Source organism: Echinops telfairi, unplaced genomic scaffold, assembly GCF_000313985.2.
Source record: "Echinops telfairi isolate 266 unplaced genomic scaffold, ASM31398v2 ScPeMD7_23;HRSCAF=83, whole genome shotgun sequence".
Lineage (NCBI taxonomy): Eukaryota > Metazoa > Chordata > Mammalia > Afrosoricida > Tenrecidae > Echinops > Echinops telfairi.
In genome coordinates, this window is record NW_022103920.1 from 75748328 (window position 1) to 75768508 (window position 20181).

Consider the following 20181-nt stretch of genomic DNA (forward strand, 5'->3'; position numbering starts at 1 on the left):
TGGGTTTCAGTAATTCCTCTTGGTTACATTACCCTTGATCACGCCCTACCAGGACAAACATTCCTGGGGTGAGGACCAGGCAGTATGGCAGGGACCAGAACAAATACAGGGATACACATGGTAAACAACTAGAAAGGAGGTGGGGAAAGGAAAAAAAAATAACAATAAAAAGGAAATGAGTAGCCGGGACACAGGGCATTAACCCCATTCTTTTTATCATCAAACTATGAAACTTTGTCTATCGTATACTCCGGTATTCTTTAAATGGACTGCTCATTGAGTGTACCAACTAACATTTAATGTAATCCTGAGAGGGTCAGGAATTGGATCATGGTGGTTTCAAACTGCTGACTTTGATGCCACTAACCCAATGTGCAACCAACTACACCAACTAGGCCCCATGACATTTGCATAGAGTATTCGTATAGGCCTTGCTTGATCCTGCGTACTGATTCTTGAAGATAAAGACATCTTTCCCTATATGTTGCCAGGAAATCTGTAATAAACTGTTTTGATCTCCTCTTCCTGCCAATTTCAGTTCTGATCGAAACTCCTTCTTGACGCTACAGTCGGGTAACAACACATACTCCAGTTCCTGAACCCAAACAGGGTCACATTCAATGGTAGTTGGAGGCTGCAGATGGAATTCTGTCTATTCCTTTCCTCTCCAGTTGTCTGATTGATAACTCTGATGAGATTATTCACGGGAAAATAATAACTGTAATCACCGGTAGCCCCAAAATTTATACTGGTTTTGAGCTGTGCATTAATGGACAGTTCCTTAAAGAAGACCGGGGTGTACGATAGACAAGGTTGACATTCGTGGTTTGCTGATATTGGTCTCAGATAGTCACTGACAGGTGTTCAGTTTTATGATTTACTCTTGAAGATTCTGTCATGTTTTGAAATGAAAACTTACAAAATGTGAAGTATTTGGCGGATGCCAGAACTAGTTTACAACAGACATGGGAATAGAACGCCACAGTAAATTGGAGACTTTTTGTATTGTAGAGTATTTCCAATCTAGTGAGAAAAGTCATTTGGGGTTAGTGCAGCACTTGCTGAATAGAAAAAGTGAAGTTTCACACATATCTAAAAAAGAGTACAGTTGGAGTCTTTGATTTAACTGTTCCTGTTAAAAGATATAAAAAGATTGCTAGTGATAGAATGCAAAGATGATACTCAAAGTTGTGGTAAAAGGACTAGATTAGAGGGATGGAACACGACACTGATGAGTAAACCGAGTGACAGGAGCTGTTTAGTTATGATTTGAAAACCGTTTGAAATGACCCTTGTTTCAGAGTAGCCCCTCTGGGTTAGTAATTATGCAGCTTTTAGGGGAAGGTGCTGGGCCCTCCCATATTTGAATCCTTCTTGGTAGTCCCTAAGTTTGGGAAAGTGTTCAATAAATGTTGTTAAATAAATACCTAAGAAGGCTGAAACCTCCAGCAGCTACCAGAAATTCAATAAAATGGAATGTTAGGAATTGGGAATCAGGATCAAAAGTTTCAGGTCTGAAAATAGTATACTTAATTCCAATTATAGACCAGATGGGCTCAGTCTAAAAATGTCTTACGAGACTAAGTGCAAACCTAGAGACATGAATTGATTCTGTCACTGATGATGACTTAGCGCATTTAATGATTAATAAAGGAGTCCCTTGGTGGTACAAGCAGTTAAGTTACTAGGTGGATGGTTAGCACTTTGAACCCACCTGCAGACCCCTCAGAAAACAAGCGTGGAGATCTGCTTCTGGAAGGTTCTATCTTGTAAACTGCACAAAGCAGTTCTGTTGTGCACACCAGGTTTCCATGACTTAAAATGGATTCAATGACAACAGCACAGCTAACACTAAGGAAAATGTCAAGCAACACGACTTGAGTCATATACATTGTCATTTAATAACAACGAAAATCAGAAAACAATTAGAAGCACAAAGTCTAAGATTGTCTAAGAAAAACATTAAAATTGAGACCTTTTAAAAACCAAACCACAGCGATCAGGATAGAAAATTCAGGAAAAATTGGAGAAAACGACCAGATCAATGGTTTATATTGGAAACAGTAGCCAGTGGATCAGACGAAAGGATAATTTGACATGAAATTCAGAGAGAAAGGCAGGCTTATTTCTCACCTTAGACGTTTTGTTCAGAGAAGGGAAAGACAGGGAAGAGAAGGATGAGGTTAAAGTACCACCTCGCTTTTGACCTGGTGTCACTTCAGTGATAGGCCACTTAGCTAAGTCAGGGGAGGTTTAGAGTTCTAGACTTTATTTCAAGAATTCCTGGACTTGACATTATAATATACAAATACCTGACTACAATTTCTAGCTACTACAACCTGTTTCATGATTTAGTAAAGTGCTTTATAGAGATATTGTTGTTAAAAGGGAAAGCTACTGTGGAGGCCATGTTCTATATGTCAAGAAAGGAAATAGAAAGCTTAATGAATAGACTCTACTCTTTGAGAATACGCCTTCGAAATGAGGCAGATGTGATACTATTTGTTTCTGTATTCATTTAGTAGTAGTAGTAGTAAGGTATCTTTCGTGTTATGGAAGATAAAACTGTGATATAAAATGTGTTAACTAATCCCTGTTAGAATAATAGCAATTCATAAGTCCTTGGTAAATTGGAATTTTATCAAGGATAAAATTTATTTTTATCCTTCAATGACATTTATTTTCTGCCTTTCCTCATGTTTTCCTGCCATTTGAATTAAAGATATTATTAATGCTTAAAGATATTTCTTCATCTCCTCTTTGTCTGAAATTCCATGTGGAAATACAACTGTGAGTATAGAAATGCCTATATTAGAGGCTTTTGGAAGACTGGAACAAAAAATGACATGGAAAATAAAAGATAGGATGTTAAGGAAGTAATACTACAAAAATCAGAAGTCCATGGTACATTTTCTAATCAAGCTTATCAAGAAAGCTTTATAATGGAAATACTTCAGTCTGTCTGTCAAATGAGCAATCCAAGAAACTGGATTATGTGAAGAAACACATGGAAGTAATAATTGGAAGAAGGTTCCTTAACAATCTGCTGTATGCAGGGATCCTGGTGGGGCTGTTGGGTAATCCCTGGATGACTAACGATGAGGTCAACAGTTCAAATCGACCAGCCACTCCAATGGAGAAAGATGGGGCTGTCTGGTCCTGAAGTATTTTCAAAGCCCTGAAAGCCATATATGTAAGATAGTTTCAGAAATGCATTTGATCCCTTTTAAGAAAAAAATATTCAGTGCATTTTGCCATTAAAAACTTACCTACTATATAGCCCATAATACAGGGAAGAGTATAGGTATCTGGGTGGTTGGTTTTTTTCAGCACCCCAGGCTTGTTCCGGCATCCCCAGTGGGGGTGCCCTGTAATTTAGGGCTGCTGTGAGTTGGCACTGACTCAGTGGCGTTGGGTAGGTCTATGCTGATGATACAAATGCTTATGCTGAAAGCCAAGAGGACTTTGAAATACTTATCTGAAGAAGATAAAAGGCTATAGCCATTAATATGGATTACAAATAAATGTAAGAAAGCAGAAATTATCACAACTGGACCAATGGACACCATGACAAATGGAATAAGATTGAATTTGTCAAGATTTCGTTTTCATTGGATCCACAAAACTCGTGAAAGTAAGTCAAGAAATCAAATGATTTATTGTATTGCAGCAGACAGATATGCTGCACAAGACCTCTTTAAACTGGGTGCTGAACGGTGCCTGACCCAAGCCATGGTCTTCTCAACCATCTGATCTGCAGGTGAGGGCTAGACTGTGGAGGGATTTATGCATTTGAATTATGGTGTTGTTGCGGAATATTGAAAGTACCATGGAACAACAGAAGAACAAGCGCATTTTTTCATGGAGGAAGTAAGACCAGAATGCTCCTTAAAATGGAGATTGGTGAAAAAGAGGGCAACACTGGTGGAGATTAATTGGCATCGTGACTAAAACGGGGTCAAGAGGAGCGACAAGGGTGAGGGTCTGTGGGGGCCTGGCTGTGTTCCCTTTTGTTGTCGATAGGCTCCATATGGGTAACTCGAGGACACAGCAGCAGCAATAACGTGAACGAGTAGTAGGAAATAACGTGCACACGGAGCCTTGGAGAATATGTGAGGATCATTCCGTGAGGATTAACATCCTGGGCAACAGGAAAGAAGGCTTTCTGCCTTTTATGGAGCAGCATAGGAGTAATGGTGGCACAGTGGTTATGCTTTGGGCTGCTAACCCTAAGGACAGAAGTTCAAGAGTAGGCTGTCCACTGTAAAGAGCTACATTCTCAACGGTACAGATGGGAACTGGAAACACAAGGAATCTAGGACAGATGAACCCCTCAGGAGCAGCAGTGAGTGTGGCGATACCAGGAGGGAAGGGGGGGTAGAAAGGGGAAATCGATCACAAGGATCTACATATAACCTTCTCTCTGGGGGATGGGCAACAGAAGGGTGGGTGAAGGGAGACGCCGGGCCGTGTAAGATAAGCTAAAATAATAATTTATAAATTATTAAGGGTTCGTGAGGGAGGGGGTAGCGGGGAGGGAGGGGAAGGGGAAAAAGGAAAATGAGGAGCTAATTCCAGGAACCCAAGCGGAAAGCAAATTTTGGGAATGATGAGGGCAACAAATGTATAAGTGTGCTTTACACAATTGATGTATGTATGGATTGTGATAAGAGTTGTATGAGCCCCAATAAAATGATTTTAAAAAAAAGAGTTATATTCTCAGAAGCCCACCCGGGAAGTTCTACCCTACTCTCTCCGGTTGTTGTGAGGGCCCCACCCCTTTTTTAAATGAATGAAGCACTTTGTATGAATATTCCAAGGCCAGAAAGGTCTTAATCATCCTGACCTCTCACAAGTATGGAAATTGATGGTAATTTGTTGGAGGTGATTTGATTAAATAACTTTTATGCTAGCCATATTTCTTTCCCCAAGGAGGTTTTTTGATGACGTTAACCTTTTTAAAATGACTAGGGCTACAACTGTCATCTACAGTTTTGTTTAAAAGTTTTTTAAATTTTATTTTACACACCACTGATGCTTCATTTCATCAGATTTTAATAAAATCTCTCCCATGTCAAAGTCTAATGAAAAAAAAAACTAATTTAAGATAATTCAAGAAAAACTTGTATTGAGTATTTATGTAATATGTGTAGAAGTTTAGCAAATGAATCATAGACATTTTAAAAGAAATACTTCAAAAATTCCATAGTACTATAAGATGTACAGTGTCCATATTAATGACATACGTGTATACATTATAAGAAAAGCACACATGAACAAAGAAGTTCTTTACACACAGCCTTGGAAGAATTGAAAATCAGAATCGATAAGCAATTGGAAAGCCTATAGTTTACACCAAGGATGTGACCCAGGTCGAAAATGAGACTGAAATTATTCAATAGGTTAATTCAAGGTTTGAATAGTCAGTTCGTTTTGTGGCTTAAAAGATAAAATTTAAACCTCTACTGAACTGAAAAAAAATCTGTGTAAAATACTTTATAATAATTTTAAATGCTATGAAGATTAGAGTTACTGTTCTGTGGGTTGTCACCATCTTTATTACTTAACAGACTTACTAAGCTAGGTTTGATACTGTTGCCATCTTTTTGTTTTTTCTCATGTTTTCCCCATGCATATTCAGAGACGTAGAACTACATAGCTCATGGGGCTCTGGAGAAATTGCTGCTATGTTTTAGTCCTCTGTTCCTAAAGCTTATTTTTTTAAAGGGTGCCATTTTTTTTAAGTAGTTGTATTGTGTTCAGATATGTACTGCCTATCACCTTATATCACTACTCAATCTTGTGTTTCCTTTGTCCTGAAGGAATTGCCTATGACCCTCTGATGCTGAAACACCAGTGCATCTGTGGCAATTCCACCACCCACCCCGAGCACGCTGGACGGATACGGAGCATCTGGTCACGGCTGCAGGAGACTGGGCTGCTAAATAAATGTGAGGTAATCCTGAATTGGCCACACTCTTCTTCTTTCTTAAATAAATCATGCATAGAGGCCAAGATTCATTTGGGTTGTAGTACAAAAATGTTAACCACGTAGTACAAACAGCATGATTGATGAACTGTCATGGAAACTAGCGACACAGAATTTACCACCGGACTCTGTGCGGGGCATCCAGTAGGTGCTCAGTGATAACGGAATGATCAGTTACCTGAATATGCCTCCTGCGAGTCCACGTGTTTTCGACACATAATAGCATTCCCCCCCAAATAGGTATCATTAATTATGTTAAACTCCTTGAAACACCTCTTTGCCAATGAATGCAAATGCACTTGCCCATGGGGTGGTGGCCAGTTTTGTTTTCAGCAACACTGGGGGTTGCTAGACGTCAGTTTTGTTCCTCAGAAATGGGTAGATTGAAAGCATCGGCCGTTCTTAAACCCACAAAGCCAAACTTCTTTTTACTGATGCGATTGATATTTTTAGGATTTGGGATCAAATTTGAATGCTTTCATTAAGTATTACTTTGATTTCTGTAGATTCTTGGTAAGTGCGATTTTTTCATTTAAGAAAAATGTTTCTTTAGGCATTAATATGTTAAAAGAAAATAGGATGCTAACTCAGGAGGACTCCCATCCTAAAAATTTTGAATATTTATTATTTGGTCATCACTTGAATATTTAAAATATGACAAGTAACAGGCATTGGTCAGCATCCTAGTGGTGCAGTTCCTCGTGGCGCTGCTAACCACCAGGGCAGAGCTGAAAACCAGCAGCCTTCCATGGGGAAAAGGGGAGGCTCTCTGCCCCTGCATGGAGGGACCCCGCAGAGACGTGTTAGCCTGTTCGACAAGGGGAGGATGCTTCGGCATTGACGCCGGACACAGAGCTTGATTTCAGCAGCTGTTTGGTTCAGTCACTATTGATGCCTATGGTTGCTTATCATTTAGTTACACACTGTTTGGATCTAAAACCTTTCAAAAGAAAAAAAAAACATTGTCTCACAGTAACTGAACATCTATTGATTAAATATATACATTTTCCTTGCTCAATAACATGTGTCAGACACATTCCACGCACTGGGATTAAAGAATTTCAATGATTCTGCCCCTGACCAAACACATTGACAATTTAACGCGTTGCTATTTGCCTCCATTATTATTATTATTTGCATATCTATAAAGGAAATCTAACATATTTCTTATCTGTTCAGTAGCAAAACTAAATCAGTAATATTTTGACTCTGGTTACTTCTTGAGCGAAGAATGCATTAAGAACATATTAAATTCAATATCTGTTCATAGAAGTAATGAGCAAGTTTTACATCAACAAAGTCAGATTTTCAAGATAGTGTATATAAATGGCTATATCGTTGTTATCAAATCTTTGAAAACCGTCAAGAGTACATTGATGTTTCAGCAACTAAAATTGGTTTTGAAAATCTACGATCAAAGTTAAGTTAATTTGAAGTGATGTGGTAAAAAAATACATAGTTGAAATGGAAAACTGTAAGAGATGCCGGTGAGCGCTGTTCAGGTTCGCGTGTACTCTCATGAGCAACATCAATTTGGTTCTGTGTCTCTGAAAAGTGGTGACGTAACCAGTGTGTTCTTTTATAGGAGAAATTATTTTCTGTATGGATTTTCTCTTTAAAAAGCAGATCATACAGTGCTTCTTACAGGGGCACTCATTTGGTTGTTTTTATTCAAATCAAAATATTGATAATGTCTTATAAGGTACTGTGTATAGATTTAGTCTCACAAGCTTTATTATATATTTAAAATAAAATTATCAAGAGGATTTCACACATATAGTCCTGTTTTTCTAGGACTTATGTGTCTGTTACCTAGAAAATCCCAAAGTGGAGGACTTGGGGATGGATTTGTCTCTCTTAAGTGAGACAAACTCTTTCTTAAGTGAAAGCCTATTATTTATCTTTTGCCAATGACTTGGGAGAACACTTTCATACTCGTGTTAATTTTAGCATTATCTTTTAGGATTTCTGTTGTTTTTTTTTTGCTAATACATCATAGAGATGAAACCCTCCATTTTCTACACAAGTCCACAAAGAATACATAAATTAGACCAAGAAGGGGGCCTATTTCTGGTAGACTGGTCAGACTGGACATAATACATTTATTTATGTGAATAATCTTGTCCCACCTTTGTATCTGCTCTAAATATTTTCCTGCTTGTGTGTATGTACTTTTGCCAGCCACACATTGCTACTTAGGCTTTCCCAAGGCCTTATTCCTTTCAGGAGCAACTATCCTGGTCCAAGCAGTCCCCCTTGGAAATGGGTGATCACAGTCTTTAAAGTCATGGCAATGCAATGATACGTATTCCTCCAGTCTATTGATTTAAGGGGAGGGAGGTGGTGTTTGTGTAGTGGAACCTACTTAGCACAGTGAGTTATGCCCTGGGCTGCTGGCCTCAAGGTCTGCAGTTCAAACCTAAATGAAGCCCCACAGAAGAAAGACAAAGCTCTCTGCTCCTATAGAGATTAATGTTCTCAGAAACCCTGTGGAGCAGCTTCGTACTATCAATTTAAATCAACTACCCAGCAGTGGGTTGGGTTTATGAACAGAGCAAAGTGGAAGACTAGATAAAACACATTTCTGCTTATACAGCTTATATAATTTTAAAAGCCTACTATCATCTCTTTCTGGTCCGTCTTCTTTTTGTAATGCCTCATTCCATGGCCTTCAGTCTTGACTCATTTGAAACCACGCGGTGCAGTGTATGCAGTGTGATTGGCACAGGGAAATGAGAAAGCGCCGTGGGGCTGATGAGAACGAGTGAGCGGCCCCTCAGTCCACTGTGGTTATTTGCCGGTGTCCACCCTGATTCACAGAAACCCCCAGGGTACAGAGGGAGACTGCTTCATTGAGTTGTCACATCTGTGACCTTTTGTAAGCAGATCATCAGAGGTGCTTTTGAGTGAATTCAAACCATCAACCTTTGGCTGGTTAAACTGGGCATTTGCCAGGATGTCTTCCAGCTGTAAGGAGTGCATGAAGTTAGAATAGCTAAGAAGTTTATTTGGAACAGAAAGGACTCTTTGGTTAAGAACAAAGAACATTTTAAATATACTTTAGCCAACTCGCTTCTCTTAGGTAGTAGGCTGTAATATAAATTGGCCCTGCTTACTAGTCCTGATTGGCGGTCAGCAAAAAACATTGGTCCTCATTATATTAGATTAAAGTGGTTACATGGATTAACTTCTTTTGACGTGGTGTGGCACTGTTTAAAAAAAAAATTAGCAAGACAGTTTGTAGTCTTCATGCCAATACCATTTCCCCCGTATTGAATCATTCATACACAGTTTAGTGGATCTGTGTGGGAGAAGACACAAAACCAGCAGCTTTATTGTTGCCACGAGAAATTAATCTGGAAGGGTCATTTGGTGCCCTCTTCAGAAATGAGCTCTTTGACTAGGTAGCCAGGATTCAAAAGTGTGTTCTGTGTACTCCTGGGTCAAAAGAATGTACTCTTCGTGGTTTAAACACACACACACACACACACACACACACACACACACACACACACACACCCGAGATGGACCCATCAATGGTCAGAAATGTCTTTGCAGTTGTTTTTCCAGAAGGGCGCATGACTCCCAGCCCCACCAAACCACCCACAGACATTCGCTTGCTCTCACATTTGTTTTGAGAATAATAACATTTTTAAATGCTTTTGTTGGATTACACATTATGTGGAACTTGCATTGCCTCTTTGTGACTAATACTGAATAACTGTTTTGCTTAATTCAGAGGTCCAAACGTTAAGCAAGATACTGTGCTGAAATGTTTAACTCTTTTCTTTTAAATGCCAACACCAAGTAATTACAAAACAATTCTGGGACACAAAACCCAGCTACTGTTGCCCATCCTGGGACTTCTCCGCATTTCCAATGAGAAAGGTGGTGAAGAAGTTTAGTACCACATTATAAGACCTCAGGGGAAGTCTTCAGCAGACTGCCCTGAAGTCCCTGTGCTTTTGTAGAACCTCTTGCAGATCTAAATAAAGAGAAAGACTTTTGTAAATGTAAACGTAATGTAGCTTTCTGACACAGAGGCTACAGAGCACTGAATACTTCAAGTTAATGGGAATTCAATTAAACATTTGTTTTATGGCATAATCTGACTAGATGGCAGCACATAACAGCTTACTGTTTTGTTTAGCTTGCAAAAAGAAAGAAAGGAATTGTGTGTGTGTGTGTGTGTTAGAATCTAACCACAAACCAATCAGAAACTCAACCGGGAAGCCGGTGAATGTGCTACAAAGGGAACAGCAATGTTGGGAAGCAGTATAAACAACTTAGATGTGATGGATAAATCAAACGGTGTGATATCATTGTGCTGAGAGATATTTGAATAGCACTGCAGAATGGTCCCAGGCCAATAAATGCATTAAATAAAGTTGCTGCTAGAAGCAGAAATAGGGTGATTTGGAGTTTTCCAAATGCCGATAAAAAGGACCAATTTGTGTAAAAAAATGCCTGATAAAAAAGAGTGACCAGAAATGGCCATTCTGAGGACATTTGGAAGATGATACAAGAAAGTAGTAATCAGAGGCATTAAAGTTTATTCATAAAAATGAACAGCTATATGTTTTCCAGTCATCTGAAAACTATGGTGCTTGTGTCATGACAATTTGTATCGAGAGTTTGTTTCATGCATGATTGTTACAGAAAATTAATGCTTTGGGTTTGACATTTATATTTTTATAATTATAATATGGAAGACTCAATCACTAAACAGTTATAAAAACGTAGCAATTAAATAAGTTATTTCATTTTTTCTTGCTTTCCGATGAGCATAACCACTTGAAGGACATAAGTTAATTTGAAATAAAACTTACTGATCTGTATAGTAGATGTGCTAGTTAACCACTTCAGACCTTTAACAGTGTATAAGATCTGCTGTTTTTCTGAAGTGTTTTTCAATTAACTCTATGTCCTGAAATATTTCAAAGTAAATTGTAGTACAAGTTGAAGGCATTAGTCATTTAAACACAAAGTAGATTATTTTTACACCATAATCTCTCTTCTATCACCAATTAACTACTCCACAATCCCAAATGTAGGTCACTATCAGTGTCTTGAATTTACTTCTGAGCAGGAAGAATGGGAAGGTCCTTTGAGGGTCTCAACTTTGGTTGCCAATGAGAATCCACTGGGAAGCTATACAATGTCTAGATAGCCAGGTTTTCCATAGTTAAAGTTCATTGGAAGCTGGGAGCAGGGCCCAGGCCATTGATATATATATATATTTTAACTTTCCCAAATGACATCAGTGTGTAGTCTGTGTTAAGAACTACTGACATAAACTCAACTTCTCAGCGTAAGTTTAATAAGTCTGTCAATGGAAATGAATATTTGGAAATGGAATAGTAAGATCATTAATATTTATCTCAGAAACAAAGGTGACATAGATTCAGAAGTGACATATTTTTTTTGTTTTTTAAGGAAGAATTCCTTATCCTGAAGTTGTCATAGCAAAGAATAGGAACCACTGAAACTTAACTGAATGCCATAGAATGAACTCTAACCCATAGCAACCCTATCTAGGACTACCAAGACTGTAAATCTTTCAAGAAGCAGTCAGCTCCAGAATGATGCTTCAGAGAGTCCAACACGAACCCACAGCTTGACTTGGGCTCCTTTCTTGAGTCAAGGAAAGTATAAGGATTGAGTTTGGGATATAAAGTTATTTGAATTAGAATCACATCATTTCAGAGCTAAAAGGAAGGTTTTCAATAATCTAGACAAGCTTCTTTGCTTTTTTAGATAAAGAAGTAAAGTCCCGAGAGATACCTCATAATAGGTTCATGAAGGCCTCTTACTTGGAATGTCCTTTCTTGCCGGGTGACCAGCAGCAAGGACAGAAGCCTGTCAGGCTGCCTGCCTGCCTGCCCCCTTCCTTCTTTCCTTTCTCCACAAGCATCATGTGAGTGGAACCCGTTGTTGGACAAGGAGGGTGCCAGGCAAGGACAGAAAACACTGGGATAGGACACAGTTATTGGAACAGGTTCTTATAAAACTTATTTTTTAAAGCATTTGGTTCTATCTTTTGAAAATTCCAGTAGATGTACTTGGGCATGAACCATCAGACTAGACCTCTGTGGGGTCTTGTTGTTGTTTTTAGAGAAAAATATATACTAAGAATAATCAACAGGCTGTAAATGGACTCATTTACTCTTAAAAATGAGCTCGATGGCAGAGGGCAACTTTGAAACCAATCAGTCATTTGCTCTTTTTTTTTTTTTCAACTTTGTAAGTCTGTAGCCCTGTTGATTCTTTTTTTTTTTTTTTAAACCTGCATCCCTGTGTTTAGGGACAATGGATGAACTATTTTCCCAAAATGAGATATTTCAGTGGAAATCCTTGCCGAATATGTCACCACTTTGAAAATGATTAAAGAAAGTAGAGTCTCCCCCAGCGGAGGCAGGTACTTTGACTTGTCAAATTTAAGTTGGACATTTTCTCTTATTTTGGAACTGCCACAAAATGAGCCCTTTCATGTCCTCAATAATACCAAACCAATGCAATCCATCTGTTCTGCTAAATTATTTCTAGTTCCCTAACCAAAGGCACTGCTTTTTCATGCATTTTATCATGATTTTATGCCCTTTATTATATTTTACAAAAGGTTCTGATTCCTCCAGGGCCAATGCGAACTGATTAGGACACTGGCCTCAATCCAGGCTTTGAACACAGGAGGGGAAGGAATAGAACTGTTTCCTTTTTTCCCTGGTCCTTGGCAGAAAAAAAATATCAATCTATACCGTGTGTGTGCTCTGTGTGTGGGTGGGTGTGGGGAGGCTGCTTTTTATCCTGTCACAGTATGACTTTGTAGAGCATGTTCCCAGCATTCCTTCTGTAATCAGGTTGCATTAAGGGGTTTTATTTTAGAAAGACTGTTTCTTTAGGAAAGGACCACGGTGTGCTGGGAGACTCAATGATATGGTCATTTTAAACAATTCCAACCTGAACATAGACCAGTTTGGGTCTCCACTGGGCCTGATCGAAGGAAGATAACATTCTTGGGGTGCTTAGCACAGTGTGGGCACAGTTGCTCTTTTCCCTATCTCAGGGAAGAAATTCATTGAGTGTGCGTCACAGACAATGTTCACGGACCGAGGAACCAGCTCTGTGTGGTGATGGTTCTTTATGAACGTGAGAAAAGAACCCTACAGAAGCTTCCCTAGGCCTACACTGGCAATACACTTGACCTCTATAGGTGTACCTTAAATGAAAATGTCCTGGGTAAACTTCATCCCTTGAGTACACCTAGGCTCCTCGTGTACCCAGAAGTCCCCCAAATCCTTTTGATCAGAATATTGTAAGTGATTTGGGGAAGACATTATGCAGACCAGGTGTCTCTAGGAACAGAAATCAGTTTATTTTGGGGTAAGATTGTGAAAGGACTTTTTCCTAATTTATGACTCACTGTGCTACTGGCCTATGACTCAAGAGAGTATCATGAGAGAGAAATGGAGGGATAAAGGGCTTGCAGGAAATAGAAAATATGGAAGGGTTCAAGTGAGAATATCTATCTTTAAGCACAAACAAGTAGCACAGTCAATGATGGGTAGTAGTCCAAGAAGTGGTACTATTTGATTATTTGACCACAGTGGAGTATTCAGTTTGAGGCATATAATAAAAGTGAGGTGAGATGGAACCATTCCAAGAGATTTTATGTATTAAGAAATAGAAAGCTTTTGCTGTTTTGGAACTTTTCATTTAGTTTGCCCACTCAGTTCCCACAGCAGGGTTCTTGTGAGCTACAAATCATAGCACACATTTTCTCCAGCTCCTTACTCCAGATATAAACATTCTTAGGGACTTCATTTTCCCTTCTCAGTCTGTAGAAACCTGTGTAGCGTGTTGCTGGAGCTGGTTCTGTAGCAGCTACGGAAGTAGAAGACCATGGTACAAGAAATATCTGCTCTAACAATAAAATTAAAAAGCACATGAATGTACAACACACTCTAGACCTGGAAATGAAGTAAGGAAGGACAACAAAAGTAATCAACGTGAAAACTTGTGCATGGTGGCACAGTAACTAGTGAGAGAGGGGACGAGCGGGTAGACCAGAGGGTTGTGCTCGTAGAATAAGGACATAGTAGGAGGTTGAGTCAGATGTTTTATTCTCACTGTTAATTGCCTGATATTATACAAGAGGATGACTGAAATTCAGCAGGTGGCCTTTTATGATTTATCATCACTTGAGCTACTGTCAGCAATTAAATCATGTGTGATTGACATTTAGACTGAGTGAAGGTCAGAACGTGGGGGATGAAGAAGGGTTTAGAACAAGCGTGGGACATTATGTGGCTTATTTATGAAAACAAAGGGCATTCATTACACATGGTACCTAGTGAGCCAGCATTCACCTTAGAGTTGAAATACTAAAAAGGAGAAAGGAAAAGAATTCATAAACATGAATGTTTATAGTCAAGACATGGCTCTAGTTACTAGTTGTAAAATTCACTTTCAGAGACAAGTGTCTGTCTCCGTATCTGTCTGCTAGTGGCTGTAACTTCATCACCTCGCAGAAAGTAAAGCGGAACTTGCCCCACTACCCTCCACCAAAGAAACAGAAAACAAACAAACAAATGAAACAACAACAACAACAACAACATTGCCACTGAGTGGATGCTGACTCAGAACAAGCCAACTGGACAAGCAGGGCCTGGTAGCGTTTCCTGGGCTGTACACCTTTATGGGCACAGGCAGCCACTTCTTTCGCTCGCCGAGTGGCTGGTGGATTCAGTGGCCAGCCCTTTGGAGAGAAGCCCAGCACTTTTACCACTGATGAGATTATTGCTCTTTTTGTCTCCTCCATCTCAACTCAGGACGGGCTGCTGCAGTCTGTTCTCAAATCTTGCATAACTCAAGCCAGATAGGAACCATTCTGTATCTGGAGGAGTTTCCCCAGCTGAAATCTACAACGAAAGTGCACTTCTCTCTATTGACTTTGTACTTTCCTGAGTTCATTTTATCTTCTAACTTGTCATTTTAGTTTTTGGACTGTTCTTGTTTTTTGTTAGTTTGGTCAAACTAAATGTTTACTTGCAGTGCACTGAGTCTAATAATATATTTATTGAGCAGACGATGGTGGATCCGATGGCCATCAATAAATGGCCATAGGCCTCAAAGTTATTGATCTTATTTGATCTACCTGAGGATAATATCTTGGATATCTATATCTATGTATAATTTTTTTCAGTGAGATATAGAGTAACACAATGATAGTGTCAAAACCAGAAAACTTCTTTATTATTGAAAAGACAATTGTAGAAGTTTCTGTTTATTTATTCAGCACCCAGTGGCACCATGTCAAGGTGGCTCTGCTTTACATCATGTCCTGATGGTAACCCTCAAGTCTCCCACCATTCCTCCTCCAATCCAACCTGATCATTTATCTTTAACGACAAGCACAGGTCTGGCATCTACCCAGAAAAAGTCTTAGAAGTGTCAGTATATCAAAGATTCCCTGTCCTACCCCCACGGTGAACCACGTATTATCAACCCACATGAGTATGTCACTTGCAGCTGAAATGGTTGAGTAGAGATTTGCCTTTATCTTGCGAGAGGTATTGTGACCTGGGCATTCCATGTAAACTGGTAGCTGCGTAGTCAGGAGCAACAGGGGGAGACAGCGATAAAGGGACGTGATAGCCACACGGGTGCACTCATGGGGCTACCTTCCCGGAGAAGGGCCTGACTGGTCCAGGAAGGGCTTCATTATCTTCTCCATGTGCTCATCAGGGGTCCGAGCAGACCTGAGGGCAACTCCCACCAACAACAGAGGTTTTGTTAACTTGGTACACCACCTGATGCTTCTCTGATGCAGCCCTTTTTCAGACAAGAGAAAAAAGAGAGAGAAGAGAAAGAAAAAACTCTCAGTGCCCCTCTGGAAATTAAACAGCTTTTGTACTGTAGCCCACACCCCAGGATAAAGTATAGGTATCTGTGTTTGCAGCTTCCTTCGATCCTTCCAGCACGCCCAGGGGGCAGTAAAGCACACCCTAGGAAACACTGCCCTACGGTAACACTACTTTTATACCTTAGGTGTACACACATGAAGGATGAGCATGCTTATCAAAAAATTTTTAAATTTGAAATATTTGTACTTAGCACGAGAAAGAAAAAGTACCAACTTTTGAACAATTCTTAAGTTGAATGTAAAATTAGATTTTAATGAATTTACTACTTCTTTGCTAAACAAGTTATGCATCTGTGTGTAACCCGTGCGTTTTTTAGCTGATATTTTTTAAAAAGGAGTTAATGTTGTTTTTTCTTTTGATGCCAAAAGAAGAATATGTTAAATGTCAATTGCTCACTTAGGAATAAGCAATCCATTGCATCTGAGCCATGCATACACTGGCTTTTCAAATATTATTAGGATGCTTTCATAAGCAAATCAGTGTCACATTCCTGCGTGCTCAAGCACAGTCCACTATTAATCACCTTAAATATGATCTGCGGTCTGTTTTCTTCCAAATGTTGTCAGTGAAGTACTGTAGACTTCTGCTGTTTTCTTTCAGAGAATTCAAGGTCGAAAAGCCAGCCTGGAGGAAATACAGCTTGTTCATTCTGAACATCATTCACTCTTGTATGGCACCAACCCCCTGGATGGACAGAAGCTGGACCCCAGGACACTCACAGGTCTGTACGGGGCCTCTGTTCTACTGAGAATAGCGCATTCCAGCAGTATCATTAGTCAGTGCTGGTGTCAGTTTAAAATACTTGGCAAGCACTGTGACAAAAATAAAAATCAGTTTTTCCAACCACATGCTTTGTGGAATGAATATATTAAATGAGAGGCCAATGTGGAATAAGATAATCCTGCATCAGAAAACAACAATGCTAGTTCCATGATATCCTACTTTAAAAATAACCTTTGTCTGACTCACATGTATACAATGTGCTTTAGCATATGGAGTAAATGCATTAGAGAGTTTATTTGCTTATATTTTAAGAGTAAAGGAAACAAGGAAGCTAATTGCAATTGGCTTCAAAGGTCCCCTTTGCTCTGTGTCTGTCGGTCCTCTGTGTTCTTCCTTCAGCATCCTCAGTAGACACACGGCACAGTGCAATTACTTTTTTAAATGAAACTGCTTTTCACTATGTCTGGCACACTTCTTTGATAGTAAGATTGGTTGCAAAACATAAGGTAATATGATTAATGAATGCCTTCCTTTCTTACAAAATTAAGTAGTTAACTAAGTGACAGAGGGGGAAAACCAATAAACATAACCTTAGCTATCATATATTTAAACATGTATCAGCTAATTTATAGTAAAATGTATGTTGCATAACTCTATATTATGAAGTTATAACAGTGATAGAAACAAATGATTTGGGGCAAAGTGATATGCTCTTACCTGAGACAATTGCATGGTATATTAATAAATTTCTATGATTTGATACAACATGTCAATGTATGTTAAAGGATTATATTTTATGTATTTTAACTAAAACATTATTGGCTAAGTGGATTTTAGGATCTTTTCTTTTAAAATGAACTGCATTAAAATACAGTATATGAAGAAACTTCAAAAAGTTTGTGAAAAAATAGCATGAAAAGATATGGGATTTTGCAATGAATTTTTGAAGCTGCCCTTGCTGTGTCACATGGAAGTGGTAGGTTGCAGAGAAGTGGGTAGAAAGATGAACTTCAACACATTGTTTAAAATCAATAATTAAAAATACTTAATATTGCTAAATAAAAGTTGCATATAAATTATGAAGACAATTCAATGTAAACATATATTCTGTGTATGCTCTGAAATTTTTATTTCTGTTAAAAGAACCTACATCACTATATTGAGATACTTTATATAAAATACTTCCTTTTGCTGTGAATACTATATGATAAATATTCTTATTTTTATATGAATTAGTAATCCAAATCTGCTAAACACAAAGATAAAGTAAGCTAGATATTGACTTTCATGGTTTTAGGAAGATAAGAAAGTATTAAGATATGAAAATAATACTAATTTATAATTTATCAAGGGTCCAAAAGGGTGGGGGGATGGGGAAGGGAAGGGAAAAAGAGGAGCTGGTACCAAGGGCTCAAGTAGAAAGAAAATGCTTTGAAAATGATGATGGCAACATATGCACAAATGTGACTGATTTAATTGGTGTATGGGTTGTTATAAGATCTGCAATAGCCCCCAGTAAAATGATTTTTTTTAAAAAGAAAATATTTCCATAATTAAAAAAAATCAATTTAGGGGAAACTAGTAGAAAGCCCTTCCCCATTTTGTTTTCTCAGCGTGGTCTCCAACCATAAACCAACCCAGACCTAGGTACCTGTAGAATGGACTGGGCTCAATCAGACTTTTAATAACAACTTGTATAAATAAACACGAGAAAGGCTTCTGAACAACCAATACACTACATTTTAAAAGAAATGATACATTTGAAAAATAATTGGAATTTAACCTTTAGCCACTTATAAAATATGGTAAGATGGCTGTGCTATATTTTAGGAAGTTTAGCACTTTTGTATAAAATCAGTATCTTCAAAATGTTCAATATGTGCATCATTTTGTGTGATTATTTTAAAGAGAATTTAATTAAAAATAAATAAGAGAGAATTTAATGTATAATTTGGAACTATAAAATAAGTCCAATATGTATGTGGGCATGCATAAATTATAAAAGCACCTTACACATTAGAATGAAATGTTCAAAGACCTAGAGTTAGAAAACCAAGAAGAAAGAATACACAACACCAAATCATAAACTGAAAAAATTCAAGAAAAAATACAAGTCTCAAGTTGCAATATGGAAAGACTCTATGGGCAAAATAATAAAGATGGAAAGAATGCACAGAGTGACTGTACCAAAAAGAACGAGTGGACATTCAACCATTTCAAGAGGCAGTATATGATCAAGAACCAGAGGTACAGAAGGAAGACGTTTAAGCTGCACTGAAAGCATTAGCCATTGACAAATGTACAAGAATGAGTGGAATAGCAGTTGAAATATCTCAACAAGCTGATAAAGCACTGGAAGCACTCACTGGTCCATGCCAAGAAATCTGGAAGACAGTTACTTGATCAACTGATTGGAAGAGATCCATATTTGTACACATTCCAAAGAAAGGTGACCCAGCAGAATGCTCAAATTATAGGACAGTATTATTAGTATCACATGCAAGCAAAATGTGGATGAAATTATGCCTTGGAAGAAGCACAACCAGAATGCTCAGGGACAATGACGGCAAGATTTTGTCACATGTACGCTGGACATGTTGTCAGGAGAGACCAGTCCCCGGAGAAGATCTCTTTCAACAGTGTTTGAAAGAGAACTTCTAGAGGTTGAGACTGGATTCAGAAGAGGACATGGAACAAAGGGTATCATGGCTGATGTCAGATGGATCTTGGCTGAAAGCAGAGAATACCAGAAAAATGTGTACATGTCTTTTATTGACTATGCTAAGGGTTTCAACTGTGTGTTAGTCTGCGTAGACTAGAGAAACAAATTCAGACACTCATATGTGTACAAGGAAACTTTATATACAAGAGCAATTGAATATTGAGAAAGCATCCCAGACCAGTCCAGATCAAGTCCATAAGTCGGATATTAGCCCCTATGTCCGATACCAATCTATAAATTCCTCGTCAGACTCATGCAATGACTCTGAAAGCAGGCAGATCACAGGCCAGTGGGTGGAAAGTCTTGTAGATCCAGTGGCATTGTAAGCATCTCAGCGCTGGCAGGGGTCTCCACATGGCTCCTCCAGCTCCAGAGCTGTAGCGTAGCTCCATGTGTCTTGTCCGTAGGAATGTCTCACAGGGAGTGAGCGTGTGTCCTGCCTCCAAGGAGCTATTCATCTCCTTAGTGCCTCCAAATGAGGTCATCACGCTGCGACCTGGCTAAACTCCACCCCTTCACTCTTAAGTCGTATGTAACTACCACAAACTCTTTGAGCTATAAAATACTATGGATCGCCTTGAGAAGAGTGGATGTCCCATCATACTAAAATGTGCTTATACAGAGCTTGTAAATTGATCTGTGCTTATGCAGAGCTTGTAAATTGATCTGTGCTTATGCAGAGCTTGTAAATTGATCTTTTCCTGTGAACAGAAAAAGGTGAAACTGTAAGGTTTAAAATCAGGAAAGGAATGTGTCGGGATTGTATCTTCTCACCGTATTTATTTAATCTGTATGCTGAGCAAACGATTAAAGAAAGTAGATTA

At 38.7% G+C, this 20181-nt stretch overlaps 1 protein-coding gene across 1 annotated transcript in view; it reads left to right on the forward strand.

Moving 5' to 3' along the window:
• The window catches only part of HDAC9 (histone deacetylase 9), a 1007885-nt gene that overhangs the window by 684954 nt on the left and 302750 nt on the right, over positions 1-20181 (forward strand). The window contains exons 13-14 of the mRNA XM_045288655.1: positions 5823-5956; positions 16513-16633. Coding sequence (XP_045144590.1) covers positions 5823-5956; positions 16513-16633 — 255 coding nt within the window. The remainder of the gene's footprint in view (positions 1-5822; positions 5957-16512; positions 16634-20181) is intronic.